This window comes from Pezoporus occidentalis, unplaced genomic scaffold, assembly GCF_034315485.1.
Source record: "Pezoporus occidentalis ecotype Australia unplaced genomic scaffold, CSIRO_AGI_Poc_V1 ctg22, whole genome shotgun sequence".
NCBI classification, from domain to species: Eukaryota; Metazoa; Chordata; class Aves; order Psittaciformes; family Psittacidae; genus Pezoporus; species Pezoporus occidentalis.
In genome coordinates this window covers 3414368-3438426 of record NW_026914072.1, presented here as the reverse complement: position 1 = coordinate 3438426, position 24059 = coordinate 3414368, and the positions used below count along the sequence as shown (strand labels likewise).

Here is a 24059-nt window from a genome sequence, read left to right as displayed (position 1 = left end):
GGTCTCTTGGAAGGTGTCCCTGCCTAGGGGCGGGTAGGGGGCAGGGGGCAGAAGCAGATGAGCTTTAAAGTCCCTTCCAACTCAAAACAGCCTGTGATTCTACAATAATTTCTGAAGAGCATTCCTCATTCTGGCACTAATATCCAAATTGCTGAGGTTTGCAGCTGAACCATGTTGAGGTCAACATCCTTCAGCTGGGAAAACATTTATTTGCTCCAGCTGACCAATGAGAGAGAGGGCACACAACCAAGCAAGAAATAATTTAGTTCAGCTAATGCGGATGATTTGGACAGCAAAAGATTAGCTAGTAGCTACATTTGAAGTTACCTTGCATATTCTGACAAGGAGTGTGGGGAAGACAGCTAGGGACAAGTTGGGAGCAGCAACCTCAGCTCCCAGCTAAGACAGCGAGGACAAGTGTGGCAGTCCTCAGTGGTATTGTGCAAACTGTTTAACAATACGGTTCATCTTTCTCTTGTGGCTGTAGTGAGAAAATTCCATTATCAGTGATGCTATGAAGCTTAAAAAAGTCCTGTGAAGAGAATTTAAAAACATTACTTTTCTTATATTTTAATATTCATTGTTATGGTTTCAGGCTTTGGGAGGAAAAGGGCAGGGAGGGAAGCACCTCCAAGCAGCAGGATTGAAAGTACATTATTCTATTAATTTTACAAGTCAAAGCACTGACACAAATTATATTCAGGAAACCAAATGTAATTCCACAGGGAAAAATGCAGCTATACTACATCTGCTGAAAAATAACTCAAATCCCAGCTATTTTTCAGAAAGAATTCTCAGAAGGTGTAATGCTGAAAGAGACCTACAATAGCAGAAGAGAGAAAATTAGACTTGCCTGTAATTTGAGATGACAGAACCGGGGGGAAAAACAGAAAACAATGGGATAGTAGAGTTCAGGAACAGAAACTGTAACAAAGGCCTCTTAGTGGTATTGTAGTGTAAACCCCCTGGAACACTGCCTTCAGTCCTGAATATCTGTGCATCAAAAATACATCAGCAAACATAAAGGTTGTTTGTTTTTTTGTTTTAAGTAGAATTGATGAGGACTGATTTAGAGATGCTGTCATATGAGTTGGAAGAGCTAAATACAGCTACATATGACATGTAGGACACAGCTACAAAAAGTAGACACTGGGAGAAAAACTTTAGGTTTGCAGAGCTGAGTGCATTATTATTATGAGGAAGGAGAAACTAGGCTGAAAGGAGGCAAAAAGCTGAATGTTACAATGGCTTGGCTGTAAAATGCACTGCCTGGTGGAGCAGTTGCTCCAGGAGACTTCTTGTCGTATTTTAAATAAGCCCAACGCCAGAGTTTATCCCCTGGCCTACCAAGCACAATTGATCTTTTCCAGAGAAATTTTCTATCTCTAATTTCTGTGTTTCTAAAGCTTCCTCCTCTGTAGCCCACTGTTTGTCATGTCAGTGGCAAACTCTGAGAAGACAAAATCTAGCCCATGGAGGGACAAGATCTAAATGAAGAAAAGAACTAAAGCATGCTTGTGTGTGATACTTTATAGTCACACGACAAACCACAGTTAGGCAAAGGCAGTGGCAACCAGTCTTCTTTCTGTTGACCTCTGCTAGAAACAGTAACATAAATGTCAAAAGCACACGGGAAAGAAAAACAGACTGTTCTTTCCTTCACACTCCTGACTTTGACTCTCTAGCATCTCTGTCCACTCCATCTTGCCTTTCATCCTCAAGGTCAGTAAACTGAACATTTAAATTAATTACTTGGAATTCTGTTCATCTGACCTAAACCCTCTCCAATCTAGTTTTCATCCTTAGGCATCAGAGTGGTATGTCACATTTTCCAAATATCACAGTTCAGTCAACCCTCAGAGCAGTTCCCATCTTCTCTGACAGAGTCATTTTTGAAACACATGGCTGTATTTTGTATTTTTTTTACCTCTGATGGTCCTTTCATGGTTTCTTCTACCTCCTTAATTGCTTCATCACTGTATCCTCATTCAGCTTGGTAATGTTTTTTTTTTGTTTGTTTGTTTGGGTTATTTCTCTTCTTCTTTGTTACTTCTCTTTCTTCTTTGGTTATTTCTCTTCTTCAGGCTTGTTCAGCCTGAAGAAATGAAGGCTTCAGGGAGACCTTAGAGCAGCTTCCAGTGCCTAAAAGGACCAACAAGAAAGCAGGAGAGGGGTTTCTGACAAGGGCAGCTAGGGACAGAACATGGGGGAATGGCTTTGACCTGACAGGAGGTCAAAGATGAGATATCAGGAAGAAATCTTCCCTGTGAGGGTGGTGAGGCACTGGCACCGGTTGCCCAGAGAAGCTGTGGCTGCCCCATCCCTGGAAGTGTTGAAGGCCAGGAAGTGCAGATGGGGCTTTGAGCAACCTGGTCTAGTCATCATTCTGTGCTGGAAGATGAACTATGTTACAAAAATGACACCTCTCTCACTCTCCAAGGGAGCTTGACCTGACTGTCCTGTGGATGGCATCAGAAAAAGGCACTTAGACCAATTTTTGTGTGAATTACACAGTCATACCAGCCAAAGAGCCCGAGAAAATCCTAGTGTGTGCTCTTAGTGTGAGGAAAGCCCCCAGAGCAGCACTGTTGGGGCTCAATTTCAGGTCATTTAGGATCTGTACGCTGTGCCAGTAAAGAAGTCACTGTAGCAGGTAATTTTGGCAAGGTGACAAATCGCTCAGTTACCAGCTGCAGAGGTCTGGTATTTCATGTATTAGCTATTTGCTGGCAACAGCTTTGGGTTATACTGTCTTTCAAAGCTGCAAACCCAAAAGAGTATGCACGTGGTACAAGACCTCTTTCTTACCACAAAACAAGTGAATCACAAGGTATTAGATGACTCTTATTGGCAAATGGGTGACAGATCACACTGTTCTAATTACAAATTTCTAAGGTGCCTTCCTTTATTCATCCCCAACTTTCTGTGATTTGTCTACTGATTTTCAGTATGTCATTTATTTCACAGAATCACAGAATGGTTTGGGTTGGAAGTTACCTTAAAGCTCATCTATTTCCAACCCCTCCTGCCACAGGCAGAGACTCTTTTCATTAGACCAGGTTGCTCCGAGACCCATCCAACCTGGTCATGAACACTGCCAGGGATGGGGCAGCCACAGCTTCTCTGGGCAACCTGAGCCAGAGCCTCACCACCCTCACATGGAAGAACTGCTGCCTAAGATCTCATCTCAGTCTCCCCTCTGTCAGGTTAAAGCCATTCCTCCTTGTCCTGTCCCTGCATGCCCTTGTGAAAAGTCCCTCTCCAGATTTCTTGTAGGCCCCCTTTAGATATTCACTTCTTACACCTCACTTGCTTTGTGTGACAGAAGCATTCCTACATGGTGAAAGCATTTGTACATGATGAAAGATCCACCTGGAGGTACAGCTTCCTCAGTTCAAAAAAATAGGCTTTTCTACTTAAAACACCTAAATGTAAACAGTATCCTCACTTTGTTGTAGCTCTCAAGAGCCAGATGAAGCCAATGAATCTGTGTGGGTGCAGCAGAAGGACATGTTCACCTCCTGAGCTGACTGAGACAAGAAGCAGTTTAGTCAGGGGCCAAGAAGAAATCATGTGTCACCCCAGAGGCGATCACAGTGGCTCTATGTTTATATGCAGAAAGAATGTGGGAAAGACCTGAACCCTCCCAGCCATCCCACAGTTGATGGGATGATGAGCATACATGCTTTTCCCTTCAGAGCAGGCTTCTCATTTGTTGTCAAGTGGCACATGTTGTACCACACTATTTGACACAGTTGCTGCCAACTTGGCCTCACCTCCCAGAGGTGACCCTGCCTTCCTTGGGGATGTGAGGAATGACAGAAGGCAGCTGGGTGCCACAGTCTGAATTTACAGGTTTACATCTCGGTGCTTCCTTTAGTTATCTGTTCTTGACTTCCACGGTAAACGACAGGTCATTTCTTCCACATGCATCACTCCTGAGGTTGATCCAAACTGGAAGATGCCTTTAGTGGCTAAGAAATCTTATTTTGTCTGTCCAAGAATGGGGTTGTGCTGTGGGGAAGAAGGCTGTGGGATAACAAGGGAAAGAAGAAAAACTTCGTCCATTCAGACTTTACCTACACAGAGAAAGGGACAGGCAGAATTAGTGAGTTATAACTCCGTAACTATACCCCTCTTTCCCGATCAGTTAAACACCTTGAATAGATGTTCTTAACTGGCATAGGAATGTCAGTGATTTCTGGCACAGAAGTGATGTATACAGTGATGTTATACTGTCGAATTAAACTAGAGAGGCTGAGAAGGCTTGATGGACAAATGCGGGCATTTGAAAGATGGACTGCATTTAAATATACAGAGTAAGATGCAAATACCTGGAATAAGCACAGCTTGTGGTAGTTACTTGGATCATAAAGGGAAAGACAGCTTCACAGAATATTCCTCCATGTTATCAGATGCCTCTGATCCCAAATTATCTATTGTTATCAGATACAGCCTTTGTACCACAAAGGCACCATAATGCATGAGGAAGGATACAAGATGCTAAAAGTGCTGCTTAAATGACAGTGAAAACTGTATCAACCTTCTGCATAGGAGGAGTCACAGCAAGCCGGTAGGGTCTATGCACTAGTGGAATTCAGCTTGTGATTGCCAGTATAAATGTGTGTTAACTGAAGAATCCCATAAAAATGTGTTCATTTTGGCTAATGAGCAATACTGTACGGTGGCCAAGTGGCTGTGTGTACAGGCATGCTCTCCTCCAGAGAGCTAATGTGGTGTTTGAACACTAGCTGTGGAATCTGTGTCTAGGGCTCTGCATTTGTGTGGAAGAGAGTCATATCCTGACTGCGCTGGGCAAATTGGGCTCATGCATCTCCAGTTCTCACATTTTTTCTCAGTCTCTCGGGTTTTTGATTTTCAAAACCTCTCCATAGAGACTGTTCATGTGGAACTTTCCCTTCTGCCAAACAAGACTGGAATTTCAGCCATTCATGAAGGAGACCTGAGATTTTGTGTGTGTAGTGCCAGCTCACTAGAACAGACACAGGGCCAACACAGGCTTTGCAACCAAAAAAAATTCAACACATCATAGAATCACTGAATAGCTTGGGTTGGAAGGGACTTTAAAGCTCATCCAGTTCCAAGCCCCTGCCACAGGCAGGGACACCTTCCACTAGACCAGCTTGCGCAAACCCCTGTCCAACATGGACTTGAACACTGCCAGGGACGGGGCAGCCACAGCTTCTCTGGGCAACCTGTGCCAGCGCCTCACCACCGTCACAGGGAAGAACTTCTTCCTAACATCTCATTTAATCTCCCCTCTGACAGTTTAAAGCCATTTTCCCTTGTCCTGTCACTACATCCCCTGTCAAAAGCCCCTCTGCAGATTTCTTGAAGGCCCAGCCTGCTTCTTTTCCTTCCTTCCCCGTTTCCCTCCTTCCTTTCCCCACCATTTTCACACCTTGATCAAACATTTGAAATCATAATGGCGAAAACATTCCAAGTAAACTGTAATTTACCCTGGATTATTACTCACTGGATCCAGGCACACCATGCCCTGCCCTGGGCAGGCATCTTCTCTCACATCCTCTCTCTGCAACAAGAAGTTCATCTGCTGGGTCACGGCTAAGGAAAGGCAGAGTCCTGAACTGTGGAAAAAAATTGCTTTAATGAGACCTCAGTAAAACAATGCATGGTCTAGCACTGCATTACATCATGGGCCAGGAAGTCTACCAAACACGGCACATGTATGCAAAGAGACTGTGTTCACCTGCAGCTGGGAAACGTCCCTTATGAAGAGACTGTATCAGGCTGCACCTAGTGCATAGGGTTGCTCAGTGAGGGAGAAGTGATCTTCAGGCATAGACAGGGGATTCTGGAAGTGAGAGGCAAAAGCAAGTGCAGCTACATGTTGTATGGCAGATATATTTTTATAGAATCACAGAATCAAAGACTGGTTTGGATCGGAAGGGACTTTAAAGCTCGTCCAGTTCCAACCCCCTGCCATGGGCAGGGACACCTTCCACTAGACGGGGTTGCTCCAAGCCCCATTCAACCTAGCCTTGAACACTGCGAGGGATGGGGCAGCCACAGCTCCTCTGGGCAACCTGTGCCAGGGCCTCACCATCCTCACAGGGTGAGAGTAGAGATGGAATGGTGGATGGACGAGGCCTTGGGTGATATTATTTAGTGTAAGGTGTCCCTGCCCACGGCAGGGGGGTTGGAACTAGATGACCTTAAGGTCCTTTCCAACCCTAACAATTCTATGATCCTACGATTCTATGAGGAAGAACTTCTTCCTAATATCTAATCTAAATGCCCTTTGTCATCTTAAAGCCATTCCACCTTGTCCTATCACTACAGGCCATTGTCAAAACACCCTCTCCAAATTTCTTGTCTTTCCCTTTAGGCACTGGAAGCTGCTCTAAGTTCTTCTTCGAACCTGGTCTCCACGCTGAACAAGCCCCTATCTTTCAGCCTTTCTCTATGGGAGAGGGGCTCCAGCCTCAGAGCATCTTCATAATGATCATTTTCACCATAAATGATCAACTTCTTTGCAAATTAGTAGTTCTACCACTCTGAGTTGCTTGCTTAGTCTAATTGTACAATTGTTACAGCCAGCTGGAAATAGGGAACCTGTCTGATTGCATAAATCTCAGCTCAGGCAGGCTAGCAGTGACCCCAGCCAGCTTGCACTTGATTACCAGGCAATGTAACATATGGGGGGCTTGAGCCCTTTTTCTGCCTCCAACAGTAGATACCTTGTATGGACCACAGGAGCAAGAAAAACATATGGAAAGGTGACTTTTCTCAGACACCACCACCGCTATTTTTACCTGTATTAGCTAAGTTAAAGTTGGCAAGAGGTGCTCCCTGCACTTCAATCACTCCTTCTCTACAATTACAGATGTGGATGAATTTATTTTCACATCTGAGCTTTCCAAAGTCTGTGAAGGGCAGATGTCTTGATGGGGAAAACTCCATGGCACAAGAATGTCACATATTCCTGGGAGAAGGCAAAGAGAAATATCTGGGCAAATACAAGTTAAACTATGTTGATGCCAAATACGTAGCCAGAGACTAAACTGTGAAGTCAATTCTAATTAGCCATTATCTGATTCCATATTGCCCCCTTCTCTACACAAAATGGTCATAAAATTAAACAACAAAAAAACCCCAATCAAACCAAACCATCAACCAACCAACTTCCTCTGTTACAAAATGAAAGTTTAAGCCATGAAATCTTCTGTCACCTCCATTACCTTTGAAAAAGGCATTTTGCTGACATAAAGGTATTTTTTTTTCACCTGATGGAAGTTGCAGGATGCAGCAGTGCTCAGAGGAATGACAGTCTGTATACACAGGATGCAGACTGTCTGCACCTACCTTTTTTGCATAGGCCTGGAAGCAGAGAAGAGGGCAGAAAGAATCAAGATGAGCAGCTGACTTGGCAAGATGTGGATTCCTTTTGCTGCAATGCATTATTACCACTAGAATGAGCTTCCAGTGTTTACTGTACACATACAGATTGGTATGCAAGGAGATGGGCTGTCTGAATAAATAGAAGAGGCCACAGTCCAAGTCTGACTGAACAATAGACTGGGGAGAATGCAAGCCTCCTCTTTAACTGAACTTCCCTCCAGGAAACCCAACTCATAATAAAATCCTTCTGTATCCTGTGCCCTAATCTGTGGGTGTTGATTCAGTTCCAGTTAATCATGTAGATCGTATTTGCAGAAGAAGGTGAGTGGAGGTTGCTGGATGCAACCAAGAAAGTATTCCGCAAGAAACGTTCCTGCTCTAGACGGGAGGAGGGTTGGCCTCAACATTTTGAGAGAGGTACACCTGTTCGAGTCCCCCTCAATACGACTACTTCTGTAGTCAAGTTGCTGGTCATGCATCAGACCTGAAAAATTCAGAACTCCTCTCCTGCCTCCTTATGTTGAGAAATGTGAATGGTTGTCCAAACACAGTGACTCTCAAGCCTCCAGCAGAAGGCGATTTCGACCCTGAGGCTCCCATTTCAAAATGCCTGGAGCTTGAACTGAACAGTCTTTGAGGCTTACCTCAAATCATTTGGATTACTGAGTCTTCTGAACATGAAGGCTCTCTTCAACATGTGGAAAAATAAGGCATCCATTTTTCAATCTGTGGCTTCAAGTTGACCAAAAGAGAGTTGTAATGGAAAGTTTCTAACTAAGGATCAACATCCAAGCCTAAACCTGGGCCAAAACAAATTAAGTTCTCAACCTTTTGTAAGTGGTGACTCTCCATACCATTTTATGTAATACTAGTGTTTGTGAATTAGGAGCTCAATAAATCATAGACTCATAGAATAGTTAGGGTTGGAAAGGACCTTAAGATCATTTAGTTCCAACCCTCCTGCCATGGGCAGGGACACCTCACACTAAACCATGTCACCCAAGGCTCTGTCCAACCTGACCTTGAACACTGTCACGGATGGAGCATTCACAGCTTCCTTGGGCAACCTGTTCCATTGCTTCAACACCTTCACGGTAAAGAACTTCCTTATATCTAACCTAAACTTCCCCTGTTTAAGTTTGAACACATTACCCCTTGTCCTACCCCTACAGTCCCTAATAAAGAGTCCCTCCCCAGCATCCTTAAAGGCCCCTTCAGATACTAGAAGCTGCTAGGAGGTCTCCACACAGCCTTCTCTTCTCCAGGCTGAACAGCCCCAACTTTCTCAGGCTATCTTCATACGGGAGGTGCTTCAGTCCCCTGATCATCCTTGTGGCCCTCCTCTGTGCTTGTTCCAACACCTCCATGTCCTTTTTATGTTGAGGACACCAGAACTGTACACATTACTCCAACTGAGGTCTCACGAGAGCAGGGATCACCTCCTTTGGGGAGGGGCAGAATCACCTCCTTTGACCCTCGGTTACGGACAACAGATGGCTGCAAGACACAGGTCAGCAGCAGAGCAGCATCACTGCCACCAGCTCTGGACTTCCCCAGCACTTGCTGGAAGTCCTGGCTAGACCACTTTGCTATGAGACAGTCTGCTTTAGGCTGATACATCTGCTCAGAGGGGTTCCCATGCTACCACGTGAGATACACTGGTGAAGGGCTGCTGGGACACTGGGTTCACATGGAGATGGCATCACCCAGCCTGCATCCCCAGTGTGCCAGCACCTTCTGCTGCAAACTTATTTAAAGTCTTTCAGAGTTTCAGAGTTTTCTAGGTAGTGTTGTGGCTGTAGAACATACTGGCCTTAGGTCACTGAGTACCCAGAGGTGACCACGGCTGTTCAGGATAATGGCCACACCAAACACGCAAGCAGGTTAACAGGCAAAAATGTCACTACTTTGATTCTGTTAATTTTAAAAGGTGGTGGAAGAAAAAATAAAAATAAAATATAGTGGAAACCTTGAAGTGGTGGGACCTTATATCCAGAAGCCAAGCATAAGATATGCACAGGGTTAGCTGCAACACATCCTGCTGCTTCACTGCCAGGGCAACACAGAGAAGGTAAATCTGCGCCATCCTGGACCCTTGCAGCGAGGGGTGGACATCCAGAGGATAAAGCACCTGACATTTAGTTAATAAAATGCTGTGATTTTAGAAAAATTAAATTACATTTATAATCACAGCCATTGTAACTGGAGATGCTAACTGGAGTACTGATACTGCTCACCGGCTTCCAAAAGTCAGAAGTCAGCAAGTATTGCAGTGCCTGTACTCTTACGTCTTATGGATCAATAGTGGTTCATAGTTCACAGATTGAATTGATTGACACTGGTTTGGAGGTTGCAATAGCAGTCTCAAAAATCAAGGTAGTTAGAATCTCTGTGTGCTTCAGTGTTTTCAATGTCACTTCAGAAAGTGCCTTTTTAAGATGCTGTATATTCATATCTGAAACTGGTTAGGTCATTACACTTGCCTTTCCAAAACCAAAGGTACAGCCTTTTTCTTTCTTTTTCTTTTTCTTTTTCTTTTTTCTTTTCTTTTTTTTTCAAAGAAATGAGTCATTTTTAACTCTTTTAGCAGGATTTGGAAGTAGCCAATTCCTATTTTTACATTTCCTGTTCCAGGAAGGAAAGGGGATTTTAATGGGTTTTTCTACTACAGATTTTCTTTCCTAGTTGAACCAAATCTGACTCAGTGGTGATACTGAAAGAGTTATGCTTCCTGTTTGCTTCTGCTTACAAAAAAAAAAAAAAATCTAGTGTAATCTGTTGAAAGTGCAGCATATTTTTCAGTACTGAGTTGAAACACTGAAACTTTCTCCAAACACTGTTTAACATTTACTTATCAGAGAATCACAGAATGGTTTGGATTGGAAGGGACCAGTTTCAACCCCCTGCCACCTTCCACTAGACCAGGTTGCTCAAAGTCCCGTCCAACCCAGCCTTGAACACTGCCAGGGATGGGGCAACCACAGCTTCTCTGAGCAACCTGTGCCAGTGCCACACCACACTCACAGGGGGAAAAACTTGTTCCTAATATCTCATCTCAATCTCCCCTCTGTCAAGTTACAGCCATTCCCCCTTGTCCTGTCAATACAGGCCCTTGTCAAAAGCCCCTCTCCAGCTTTCTCATCATTCCCTTTAGGCACTGGAAGCTGCTCTAAGTTCTCCTTGGAGCCTTCTTTTCTCCAGGCTGAGCAAGCCTAGCTCTCTCAGCCTGTCTCCATAGTGGGGGTGATATGAGAATTCATCATTTCATTTCAAGACATGCTGATTCAGATTTGTTGCTGACATGAAGCTGCCTTACCACCAAAATCAGTGTTTGTGTTGATTTAAACATTATTTTTAATGGTGGAAGCAATTTTCCTTGAAAGTAGCACTTTGGCTCAATGATATTTGTGTCACTGCATAATGAAGTTGCATGTAACATCACTGTAGATTGACAAGCCCCAGGTAGTGACTCTTCTGACAATATAATCTGTTGCAGTGAGGATACACAGCCTGTGGAAAAGCAACCAAGTACTCCACTGACAGGGCAACATCAGGAGCTGTAAGACAATTTCTTAAGGCTGATGACAGACCTGAGGTCACTGGCTTTACCTTTCAACTAAGGTAATTTTTTAACCATGTCAGAAGAATTTATTTTTAATCAAGAAATACTGGGGAGCCTAGTTTAAACAACAGCTATCAAAACAAAACAAAGCAAAATGAAACAAATTCTACGTTTGGCCACATAATTTTTTTAAGGCTATGACACTCCTCAGTAGCCCTTCAATTCAGTCTCTGGTACTGCGAGGAACCATGCATCAGATGATACTGAATCTATGACATTGTACAATGGTATCATTGTGGCTACAAAGAATGAAATCAGATTGTTTGCCGGATGTACCAGTCAGTAGGAAACAAAACAACAAGCCTACCAATGCTTAGGTGTTCTTCTCAGCATGGCAAAAGATTCAGAGAAAACATCAAACTATGTATCTAGGGTGCAGGATTAAATACAGCATGTCCTGAGAGGGTGGGGTTTTTGCAAGATCTGTTCTGCAGTTTACTGAGAGGAAAAGACCATAAATCAACATAGGCATAAAATGTCTTGAAACCACTGTCACTTCTCTCTAAATTGGAGAGGCATGGATTTGATGGATGGACCACCTGGTGGATAAGGAGTTGGCTGGATGGTTGTACTCAAGAGAGTTGGGGTCAACAGCTTGATGTCTGGGTGGAGACCAGTGATGAGTGGTATTACTCACGGGTTGGTATTGGGGCCAGACTGACCACACCCTCAAGCAAGTTTGCCAACAACACTAAGTTGTGTGGTACAGTCAACATGCTGGAGGGAAAGGATGGGATCCAGAGGGACCTGGACGGGCTGGAGACATGGGACTGTGCAAACCTCATGGAGTTCAACAAGGCCAAGTGCAAGGTCCTGCACCTGGGTCGGAACAATCCCAAGCACAACTACAGGCTAGGTGGAGAATGGATTGAAAACGGTCCTGAGGAGAAAAACTTGGAGGTCCAACCCAAACCATTCTGTGATTCTATAATTCTATGAATAGAAATGGAAGCATAAAATTAAGCATCTCTTACAGCAAACAATGCTCTCTTATTTGTGACAGATATAAAGTGAAGAAACTGTATTATTCCCCCTTTAGAAAATGACTGTATGTCTGTGAGGGTGATAGCCATCTCAGGCCCACTTGGTTAGTACTGACAGAGTCGTAACAGTCCTCATCAGAGCCCTTATTCTCTCTTGTGTGTGCAAACACATGCGCAGGCACAGAGGCTGTAAACACAACTGGGCAGCCATGACATGTTCAAGACACTGAATGACACTTCTTACCTCTGAATAATTTGAGATAGAAATTTCCATGACAGAGCAGATGAATAGTCCACAGCATTTGCTGCCTCACACAGTCCAGTCACTAATATCAGATATTCCACAAAACTCTGCAGATGACAGTAAAATACAGGCTAACAACAGGAAGCTTCTTTGAGAGGCTGGCTCAAATCCTGAAATTAGAGATGCACAAACAAACACAGCTGCACTGGTACGATTTCTAAAAGGCCAGAGGCAAAGCTTCTAATACACCTTTACACAGATATGAAACACCCCTCTGGGGATTTACTACTTGCACTCAAGGAAGTGAACAGTGGTAACAGCAGATAAATAATGAAAAAACAATTATGTTTTAAAGACCCCAATAATTTTAACAGTCCATGGTGGTGTTAATAATACAGGGAAGGAAACTGAAAAACATTTATCTTGACATTTACCCTTTTGTGCCCTGGTAAGTAAAGCACAGTAATTCAACTGTGATGAGGTAAAGCTTTAGCGGAAGAAAGAGGGATATAATTTATATTCAAGTTTCTTAGTTTTTACTATCCTGTTCTTCTGTTTTGAAGCATTACTAGAGGCTTCTCTGAGTGTGTGTGGTATACCTCACCTTTTCTGAGTTTTAAGCCACCCAAAACAATCAGAGAAATAAACTGATTTTTGTTTGCTTTCTGTTGCAATTACATGTGTGGTCAACACATTCTCCAACTAAATCAAAGCTTTATGATTTCATTACTATTTCTTATCACTTAAACCTGGACTTCTTTGAACTAGCCAGTTGGAACTACATAATCTTTAAGGCTTCTTCCAACCTAAACCATTCTATGATAATGTTCTCCGATACTAACACAGAATGAAAAGACAATCCTAGCTAGTAAAGCAGAAATAAGCCTTTAATACTTATCATTTCAAACGAATAAAAGGCAGCAACAGCAACAAAAGGGGCCTGAATGACACCAGCACTGCATTGATAATGGAGTAAGAATTCTTCTGCTTACCGAGCTGCAATTTAAACCAATGGTGACTGATCTTTCACCTATTCTCATACAAAATTCTTTCCTGTGAGGGTGGTGAGACACTGGCACAGGTTGCCCAGAGAAGCTGTGGCTGCCCCATCCCTGATAGTGTTCAAGGCCAGGCTGGATGAGGCTTGGAGCAACCTGGTCTAGTGGAAGGTGTCCCTGCCTGATGGTAGGAGGTTGGAACTAGATGAGCTTTAAGGTCCCTTCCAACCCAAACCAGTCTGTGATTCTATGTTCTGAAGCTAAGGCATCAGTCTGCACTGCAGTGGGTGCTGCATAAGCAGGCTTTCCTCTTGCTGACTCTCCTGTGTGGTCCCTAAGTGCTGACAGACAGACAGGTGACTGCGCTGTGCCTTGAAACTCTGCAGGGCTTACCTGCATAGGTCACCACATAGTCTACATCCAATTCGACCAACATATACTTGATGTCACATCTCTACTGCATTAATTTAGGAGCTAAGTCCTGTGTCTTCTAATTTAAAAATGGATAAGCAACTTTACTACTAGGAATCTGCTTTTCCTTAAGAGCATTAGGATGCTTCTGACATTGTATCAGCTTCTCACCTTGTGACATGAATGTATGAAATAAAGGAAAAGTGTACAAGAAAAGATCCCTGTTGTTTTGTGGGTTTTTCTGGGGGGGAGGGCTGGTGGTGTTTGTTTGTTTTGTTGTGTTTTTTTTTTTTTTAAATCATAAAATAATAGAATGGTTTGTGTTGGAAGGGACCTTTAAGATCATTCAATTCTAAATTCCCTGCCATGGTAGGGTCCCCCACTCTAATGTCCCCTCTCTTCTACCCTCCTTCTAATTCTGATCCATAAGCAAGACTAGGTCAAATCATTATTTCTATTTCTCTTTTTGAAAATAGAAAAAAAATCTGCTTTGGGATTAAATATTTTCCCTCACAATACAGAGAAATTTTAAAATTAGATTATTCTTGCTGCCCTGCATGCTTTTAGAATTCTTCATAGTATCTATTTCAAATAAATACAACACACTGTAAAATTGCTTGTACTGAGCAATTACAGTTCTTACATAGTGGAAGCCAGATTTATTTCCAGTCTTTCATGCTGTGGTGTATTTAATCACAGTGCAATGGAAATACATAAGAATGTCATGGCTATTTTTCGAGCTCTCTAAAAACAAGTTCCTTCTTTATCTGCATTATAACATCAGTTTTAATTTAGATATTGTTTCTTGGCCCTATGGCTATGACTTTCCATTCTTTTTATATTTCCACAAAATTAATGCTTTCCATTGTGAAAGACATCCTTCCATTTGAGAGCTATCAACAGAAAAAAGACTGTAGAAATATGCCATGGTAGTAGGATTCCACCACTATTAAGGGAAGAATTATACCATTAATATTCTTAGCAGGAATCTCTGCTCTGTTGGTAACAATGCAGATCTCATTTCTAAAGTAAAGTTTTTTCCTTGTATGTCTATATTTAAAACACCTACTTTACTTTTTGTCATAATTTTCAAAAATATAAGAGAGAAGCTTCCTTGTTTGTCTTTTTCTTTCTTTGTTTTCAGAATTACCAGCCATTTCCCCCCAGTGTTTTCACAGCAAACATCATCACAGATGAGCTCTTTGGGAATACTGCAGCAGACCACCTGCCATAGGGATTTCTGGTACTGGACCTGCAACACCACCTTCCAAGTTTCATGTGCATTTTCCTTACCTTACCTAGTAAGAAAGAAAAAGAGAAGACAAAATTTCCAACTTCTAACTGGTAATCTTTTATAAGCAAGTCTCAAGGTAGATAAACAGTTCAGGTGCTATGGGCCATTTACTATTATTATTATTACTACTATTATATTTATTTTCCATTCTGTATATGAACTGCGAAAACCTTGGCTGTACCCGTAACACAAATAATGAGAACTAATGTATAATTTTATACTTGGAGTATTTTGCTGGTATTGCCTTCACCAGCAGCCTTAAAAATAATCACTACTATCTGGAAATGAACCTCAGCAACATCGTGCTTTTTTCCTTCAGTCCAGCTGTTATAGATGGAAAATACAGACAAGATGTGCTCCTCACAAGCTCTTCAGGACAGCTGGATATGGGATGTTTTGAGTTACCGCCCCAAATGCCTCCTGGCTTGCAGTGCTGTCAGCAGGGGTGAGACCCTTGTGTCTATTTAGAGACCAGAAGCAGCTGAAACAGCTATCACTTAGAAACAGACCTCTGTGTCTTCGTGAGGTGTCTCTGTACTTTTGAGATTCTGTTAAGAGCAGCTACATTAGCACAAAGGCACTAGTAAGTTTTTCCATCAATCACTCAGATTCCTGTGCTTTGGAACCAGCAAAATACTTTTCTTTTGATGCAGCTGGCTCAAAATGTTTGCTCATCTCAAGCCAGCTCAGTCTTCCTACTTGAGGAGGCTATTACGGTTTCTGTAAGTTCAGTATTTTTAAGACTAGTAAGTCCTTACAAACCTACATCTCTTCTTCAAGTCACAGAATCAACTAGGTTGGAAAGACCTGCAAGATCATCAAGTCCAACCACTACCCCAGGACTGCCAAGACCACCATTAAACCATGTCACTACGGGCCTCATCTACAAGGTTTCTGAACACTTCCAGGGATGGTGATTCCACTGCTTCCCTGGGCAGCCTGTTCCAATGCCTGATCACCCTTTTGGGGAAGAAATTGTTCGTAATACCCAATGTAAACCTCCCCTGGGGCAGCTTGAGGCCATTACCTCTTGTCCTATCACCTGTTACTTGGGAGAAGAGACCAATTCCCACCTCACTCCATCATCCTTTCATGTAGTCGTAGAGAGAGACAAGGTCCCCCCGAACCTTCTCTTCTCTCCAAGATGAACACCCCAGTTCCTTCAGCTGTTCTTCATCAGACTTGTGCTCCAGACCCTTCACCAGCTTTGTCGCCCTTCTCTAAGCCCGCTCCAGCACCTCAATGTCCCTGTTGTAGTGAGGGGCCCAGAACTGAACACAGGACTCGAGGTGCAGCCTCACTAGTTCCCAGTACAGGGGGATGATCACCGCCCTGGCCCTGCTGGTCACGCTACAGCTGATACAGGCCAGGATGCTGTTGGCCGCCTGGGCACAAGCTGGATCATGTTCAGCCGGCGGCCAATGGCACCCCCAGGCAGCCACAGCCTTTCCCGGGCTCTGAGGGCGCGCCGGCCTTCGCGCCTGCAGGAACGCGAGGTGCCCCCCGAGGGCAGGACTACAAAGCCCAGCCCGGCCGGCCGCACCGCCCTCTGCTCCGTGCCCGCGCGCCTCAGCTGACAGCACCGAGATGGCGGCGGCGCGTCACGGGGAGGTCGCCGCTCGCCTCAGCTGACAGCGCCAAGATGGCGGCGTTGCGGGACGGGGAGTTCGCCGCCCTGCAGAGCCTGCTGAAGGTGAGCGGTTCTCCGAGCTGCTGGGGGACGTGGCACCCTGCCCGGCGGCTGCCGCCTCTCCCGGGCCGTGGCCGAGCATACCCTGCTTTGCTCCCCACCAGGCACCCTCGAAGGACGCCGTGCGGCAGCTGTGCCAGGAGTGTTTCTCCAGCTCACCCGCCGGCCTCGGCCCGCTGTCGCAGCGCGCCTGCCCCGGCCTCACCGCCGACCTCGAGGCAGCGGAGCAGGTAGGACCGGACGGGACAGCGTCAGGCCCCGTGCGAAGGAGCAGGAGAACAGGAGCTCCTCGCCGGGCCACACTGCGCGGGAGGGAGGGGAGGAGCGGCCTCCAGCAGCGGCAGCACTGGGGCTGGCACGGGCCCTGTGGACGATGCGCGGCCCCATGGGACTCCCAGGGACCGCGGCCGCTGCGGGAACGAAACGTGCTCGGTAAAAGCTATCCTCTCCGGGAGGCACTGCCTGGAGGGGCCGTACAGGGTGGCAAAAGGGAAGAGGCATGCACGCCGGAGGGCAGCTTGAATCTCAGCTCCATACCTGTTGAGGCTGTCAGGCACCACTTGAAATGTCCAAGACCCTGAGGGGGCGGAGGGGGGGGTGTGTGTCAGTCTCGCTGCAGAAGCTCTGTCTTTCTTGGCTACTTAAGGCTCGTCCTGTGCTGCATGTAATGCTTTTAAACCCAGCAGAGCCCTTCCTCCTCTTTCTTTCCTACAGCTGGTATCTGCTTTGCATAACCTCACCAGACACGTCGTGTACCGTGGCTTGACAAAGGCAGAAGACGTCCTCGCGCTCTTTCCCGAAAACTTCCATCAAAATCTGAAAAACCTTCTGACTAAGATAATCTTGGAGAACATGTGAGTGCTACCTACCTGCCATTGCTCTTGGCTGGAAAGTCAAAGCCATAGTATCTCTTTTGATGTGTAGATAGCTGGAAGCATACAAAGTCTTGTTTCTGTTCATAGAATCACATAATGGTTTGGGTTGGAAGGAACCTTACAGATCATCTAATTCCAGACCCCTGTCACGGGCAGGGACACCTTCCATTAGACCAGGTTGCTCAAAGCCTCACCCCCCTGTTAAATTCATGTGTGATTGATTAATTAATTCTGTGTGTACCTTGGACATAATCACACAGGCTGGGATGAGCAGAGTGGAATGAAATCCATCATCTGAGTAGAACAGCAAGCAAAACACAACTGTGGTGGGCACAGAGGGTTTTTCCAAGACTTTTGGAATGGGTATGGAACTCATTCACATAAGGCAAACCCCGTTTTATCCTAACACTCACCTGTGTGGCGGAAAAATTATAAAACTTTGAGGGCTAGATTTCAGCACTACAGAATCTGCTTGAGTAGTATCTAGATGCCCAGCCACTTACCACCTTGGCTTATGTGTAGAGGCATATGATAGAGCATAAGTGAAGTGGTGGCAATTCTGCACGTTTGTACATCTCACTGCCTGGTAGCTCATCACTTTGATAAAACCTGGGAGAAAGGTATGTGGGGTAAGTGAGCTATAAAAAACTAATGGCTTGTCATCAGTTTGCCTACCATCACCAGTGACAGCCTTTCCTTGGCACTCTGGCATAAGGAGTTTCTCTCCCCTGCTTACTGCTGGAGCCCTGGTGACCTTTCTGTCAGGGATAAGCCACTCTGAATGCTTTCCCTACCTTTTTTCTTTTCATCTCCTCCCTCCTGCTGCCTCAAGCACTGCTGATGCTTTTTTCTTCACTTTTTCACAGCTCTGCTTGGAGGAATGAAGCACAAGCGAGTCAGAGTAAGTAGTAATTCATACCTTGATACAATTAATGTTTCTTGAGGTCATTGTTTAGAATAGTGCATTGCAGTGTGTTTTCTTAATGTAGCACATGGATACACCCATTTGCCTTAGATGAAGCTGTATGACTGCAGAATCACAGAGCTTAGCAGAGGCCAAAAAGCTTGCATTTAGATCTGTTCAAAATTGTTACCAGTCTTCATGCAATTCCATTTAATGCTCAGTTTGTTCCTGCCTTGCAGAGTGCAATGTATAGCAAGTAATTATTTGCAAGAGTTTGAAAGTGAAGCACTCTGACTTCCCCATTCAAGTCATAAAGTGATGTCCATATTCAATAATACGGAGATGTATATGTTGGGGAATAACTTATCTTTGCACGTCTACACAACTCTGTGCATTCTTCTCTTCCATGCATCAGGAAGTACACTGCATACATTCATAACTGCTTTTTTCTCACCTTTCTAAACTGTGATGTAATTAAGGAATGCAAACTCTTAATGTCACAGGCAATGAGTTACATCCCAGTTAGGTGTTTCATGCAGCTACAACACTTTTTCTCTCCAAGAGGTATTCTTTACAACCGTAGCACTTGGAGGCTTACAAATGAGAACCGGTGCATAACAGACTACTCTGAGGTCTGCATCAATCTTCCTAACCCTTTTTTTTCCTTCCAGAGGAGATAATGCCCAACAGCTAAACAGTATGGCAAGACCTGGAAATACACTGTCCCTCTAAGTTTTCATGGCCTGGAAGTAGGTAGAGGGAATAAACTTGTGTAATGCTAATACAGTAAATAAAGCAGTTGCTTACATTAAACAATGTTCTAGTGTTACCAAGACATGTAATGCTTTTTCCTGTATCCTTGATGCTATCATGCATTAGAGGAAATGAGAGCAAGCGTAACACACCAGCGTAACACACAAGCTAGCTCTTCATAACCCAGAAGCAAGGCTTTTGGAGCACCACCCAGGAGCTTTGCGCAGACACTCATGTCTTTGTATTCATTAGAAGAATATTTAACCTTGTTGCAGTGAGATTGTCTTCTAGGGAATGGATTATTTTAGTATTATATTCATGAAATATCTGACATATATTACCTAGGGACCAAGGCAGAGATTTAAACAACAGATACATGAATGGCTACTGCTCTCTTCCCAACTATACTTGTCTTGCACTGTACCGTCTTTGCATGTGGTGGTTGGAGAACCCTGTTTGTCCTGCCAGTGTCATGAGGAGGCTTTCAGAGACTGGCTTATTGCCAAGTAAAATTGATATGAAACCAGGTAGGAGCACTAAAGTTGTACACTTCCCAGGGCCAGAAGTGGAGAAGCGTGTACGTCCTGGTAGTCAGGGGTTCCAGGGTCTGGTGTCATCATGTGCTGCTGGGCCTAACAGACCCATTTTTTAATCCCTCAGTCTCCCTGCCTCGGCTGGTCGACATGGACTGGAGGGTGGACATCAAGACATCTTCAGACAGCATCAGCAGAATGGCAGTTCCTACTTGCCTGCTTCAGTTAAAGGTAATGTCAGTGGCTGTAAAGGGTACAGGATCAAAACAGCCAAGTCCAACACCAGACTTACCAGTGATAGTTCAAAGCAGTGCAGACAGGCGTCTGGTGTTTGCCTATTGCTTAGTGGGCAGTTAACCAGAGGTGATCTTTGAAATACCACAGACCCTGGGAATGATGTCTCTGGTGAAAGCCTTCCTCTTCTTGCAAGGGAGAGTTTTCTTTGCAGGAGGATGCGAGGAGACAGTGTATTTGTGCCTGCTCACCGTTGATCTCTGCAGAAAAAATGAAGATAAATTATAAAGTCATTTCCCTTTAATTCTGAGCCACTCATCGCCATGTTTAGCTGACTGCATTAGCTGGGAAATTACTTTTGATTACTAATAACTGCCTTCACTGGCCATATTTATCGTTTAGGGATTATAGCTGAACTTGCTGCTTATTATATTCTACAGAGTTTTGGATCTCCCCAACCAGTAAAAAGTGGGATGAGTGGGTTTCAGAAGAGGAGGGGGAAAAACCCCTTAGTTTCTGTGTGTGGGATGGGTGAAGTATCCTATGCAGTATCTGCTAAGATGTTTGTGATAGGGATGTGGCTTCCTGCTACAAGTCTCTTAAAAATTTCCCTGTAGCCATGGCAGTCTATGCTTACTTAAACACAGTCAGTGGTAGCATGCTTCATTAGTAAGGCACACAGCTTAGAAAATGTGCTGTGGTCCTTCAGAATGGAGCTGGATGCCAAATTTAAGCCATTTTTCTTAATCTAGCTAATAAACACTGATTTTCGTAATGGTGCCAAAGAAACACATGAATACATTTTTCATCAGCTAATGCCTGCATTCCTATTTTCAGATGCAGGAAGATATTGCCTTGTGTGGAAATAGTCCTGTTGTTTCTGCACTGACTGTGGAACTGAGCAAAGAAACCCTAGACACTATGTTAGAAGGTCTGGGAAGGATCCGGGACCAACTTTCTGCTGTTGCAAACAAATAAATACTCAAGGACATGGATTCCAGCAGTGAGGAAGGGAAGTATTCTCCACCTATAGCTCTCACAAGTGGCAGCCTAGCATAACATGTTTCCTGTTGTAGCAAAACAAAATCAAAGAGATTTCTTGATTAAGATAGTTGTTGAAAAGCTAACACTTAAACATTCCTTTGGTCTGATGCCAGAAAGTGTTTTCCTAAGATGTTGTTGAACAAAAGCTGGTCTCTATTTTAGACTAGGATTTGAGGTCTCAGAGCTTGGCTTAATCACAAGGATCATAACTGGAAACAGCAAACAGCTGCAGCCAGTGAAGCAAGTGCTATCTTTCTGCCCTGAAATTAGGATCTAAAAGGCTTAAGCTGTTTGATGTGTTGCCTTCCAGCACTAGCAGAAAGGAAGGGTGCTTCTCTGTGGAATGTGCATGTACTAAGGTGCATGCTGGATATAGCAGTTTCTCCCTCTCAATGAAACACAGCCGTGCTGCAAGTTTGTTCTTACATGCTAATGCTTTGAAATAGGGCAATTACGCTACAACACATTCCCTCCCAATCAGCTTCATAGCACCATTTGCAAAATGACTAGCCTTAATATCTTTAGCAGCAAGTAGTTTCCTCTTTCTGTTTGAAAAGAAAAAAAGAGAGTTCAGATAATTTGTGTTTGGGTTTATTATGCTCTGGGGTTTGCCTTCACTGCACGAAAGACTAGGACAGTAAAAAATTGATGGCCATTGTCTGTACACTGGAGGAAATCCTTCTGTGGCAATATGTGCCTATACTTCCCCAAAGTGTTCTGCTGTTTGTTTATTTAATTCTTCCTTTAATTAAAAAATGAACTGATAATTGATTTAGTGAATCATTTTGAGGCTAGAAGAAATGTTGTCCTGGGTTACCTCAGGCTCTTTGTGACGGTGCTAGTTTGTAGGCTGTTTAATGGATCTTTACTCTTGTTGCTGGAGAGAGATCTTTTGTTTCCTGTTGAAATGAATTCACCTTTTAAACTGTCTTCTCTTCATTATAATAACAGTTTCAGGACACCCTTTTTAACATGGGCACCAGCTCTGTGTGATATCACAGGTGATGACCCTGACCTAAAAACATCTTCATTGAAAGTGTGGAGCAGTAAGTGCAGAAAATTAACAAAATTCAGATGTTTCTTTCTGATAAGCTTCTGTAATGCTCCAGACTAGAAGACAGTTCTTCAGTTTGAGGAATTTTGTGGCTTTGCAGCCTAGCCTTAAAAAAATCCCCGAGTAGTTTATATTGTACTGTTTATTTTAGAAGGTAAGACTCACTGAGGAGGTAAATGATGCATAATGAAATAGTCAGTGTTAGAGGAGCTAGGGAGTGAATACACAGAGGAAATCCTCAAGATAAACACTGACGCTACAGCCAGAATGTTGTAGGGCCCAATGAAATGAAAAACTGATAGTTGCATAGAGTTCCCTCACAAACCTGTTATACAGCTATAGAATTAAAAGAAAAGAAAGACTTAAAACTGAAAAGGCTTTTCCAGTGTTAGAGTGGTGCTAGCTGCAGGCATTTCTAAGTTGTTTGTGAAGACTTAATAGAAGGGGCTGTCCACTGACTCAGAGTCAGGACAAAGATCTGATGACTTCAAGGGCTATAGCTCAAGTAATTCTGCAAGAAAATACTGGTATTTTCTAGCCCAAGCTTTAGGAGGCTGACAGAACTTGCCGTCAAATCTTTGCCTCAAGTGATATGTATTTCCTTGTTGGCTGTTATCACCTTTGCCAGAAGAGCTGAGACTGCTCAATAAAAAAAGGTGTATAAAACAAGACAGGCTGAGTAAGACTGTCATTACCTGACCAGCAAGAGTATGTCACATTAAAGTCCTATTTACAGAGACAGCTGCACAGGGAGAGAGTAATGTGCCTGCTATCGCAGGCAGTTGTATGTGATCTCTTTCATAAGATGATTGCTCTCAAAATCAGTTTACTTTTTCTCCTCCTTCCATGTACTGCTGCTATTTGGTGGGTTAGCCTATATGTGTTTAGAATTACTTGTTCCTGAGCCAGTACTCTCTTCAGCTTACTTCTACCTTTCAATTTTTGCCAGCTGAGATGAAACCATGACACCCTCCTACTTAGAAGCAGTAAAATCCCCCTCTGCTTTTGATGGCTGAACCTAGTAAGCTCTATATTCTGTGCCTTTCAGCGTCGTAGGGACCATTCTTCACTCTAGTTTGCATCTTCCTTGAGTGGGGTCACCACAGTTGTTCATTTTGGGAGAATAGTTCAAGGACATTAATAAAGAATAGAGCTGGCATAGTATGTGAATCACCTGAATGAACTCCTCCTCCCAAGAAACCACAAGCCTTGGTTGGGAAGTGGAGCTCAAAAACTCCATTTTCATTCCAGTATTTGAGGAATACAAAAAACACCTCCTACATGCACACTGTTTATCAAGTGATAACTCAGTTACACTAAGCAAAGCATACATTTGTTTGTAAAACACAAGATGCAAGTTAAATTTGAACTATAATTTCAATTCGGACATTGTGTTGGATTTGACTATGTCAAAGCATTGAAAAAGCATTAAAAACTTTAAAGCCTACTTTGTATTATTCTGAATTAAATTTTGCTTTCTCTTACTGCGAGAAATGTGTACTTCAGGGTGTTCAGGCTAAAAGTTGTATAGATGGGACTGGGAGGAAGAACAACTCAGGAAGAAAATGCCTTTAGGATTCTAAGCTTCCCCTTCAATTAATAATCTTTAAACATAAGTTTTAAAGAGTATAACAGCAAAACATATTTAAAACAGTAGAAGACTATAAGAATCATCCTGGTTTGGTACAAGTATAATAGTTACTCTATCTAGGTTTAAGTTTTGGGTTTGTGAAATTTACATATTCAAGTTCTATCAAAACTATTACCTATACAAAGTTTTTGCTTTGTTTATAATGGAGATGTTGTTATTTCACTTCACATACCATGACTAGTTTAAAATCCTATTTAAAATTGTTTTGACCTAAGTAAAAAATGTTAGTTGCAGTTTTTTTGGCATCCAATTGTCCAATAGGGTTTATACTTAACAGTGTATATGGGACCCCCTTCCCAGATCAGGACTGAAAAATGTTGTTTTTTTTTTTGTAACAAATCTCCTAAGTGAACAACATCGCTCTCCCAAAATCACAAAAGCTCAGC

At 43.5% G+C, this 24059-nt stretch overlaps 1 protein-coding gene and 1 long non-coding RNA gene across 2 annotated transcripts; one reads left to right on the top strand and one right to left on the bottom strand.

Moving 5' to 3' along the window:
* Window positions 1-5377: 5377 nt before the first annotated feature.
* LOC134164470 (uncharacterized) lies at window positions 5378-15575 on the bottom strand. The gene is made up of 4 exons (XR_009965161.1): window positions 14792-15575; window positions 12233-12402; window positions 6798-6967; window positions 5378-5609 (listed from the first exon to the last, which is right to left on the bottom strand). It is a non-coding gene; the product is annotated as an uncharacterized LOC134164470 (long non-coding RNA).
* A 907-nt stretch (window positions 15576-16482) lies between these two features.
* On the top strand, window positions 16483-22691 carry COMMD9 (COMM domain containing 9). Its single transcript, XM_062620244.1, has 6 exons — window positions 16483-16628; window positions 16730-16855; window positions 17340-17479; window positions 18367-18401; window positions 19818-19921; window positions 20762-22691. The coding sequence occupies exons 1-6, from the start codon at window positions 16578-16580 to the stop codon at window positions 20900-20902; spliced, it is 597 nt and encodes a 198-aa protein (XP_062476228.1). The 5' UTR covers window positions 16483-16577; the 3' UTR covers window positions 20903-22691.
* The last annotated feature ends 1368 nt before the right edge of the window (window positions 22692-24059 follow it).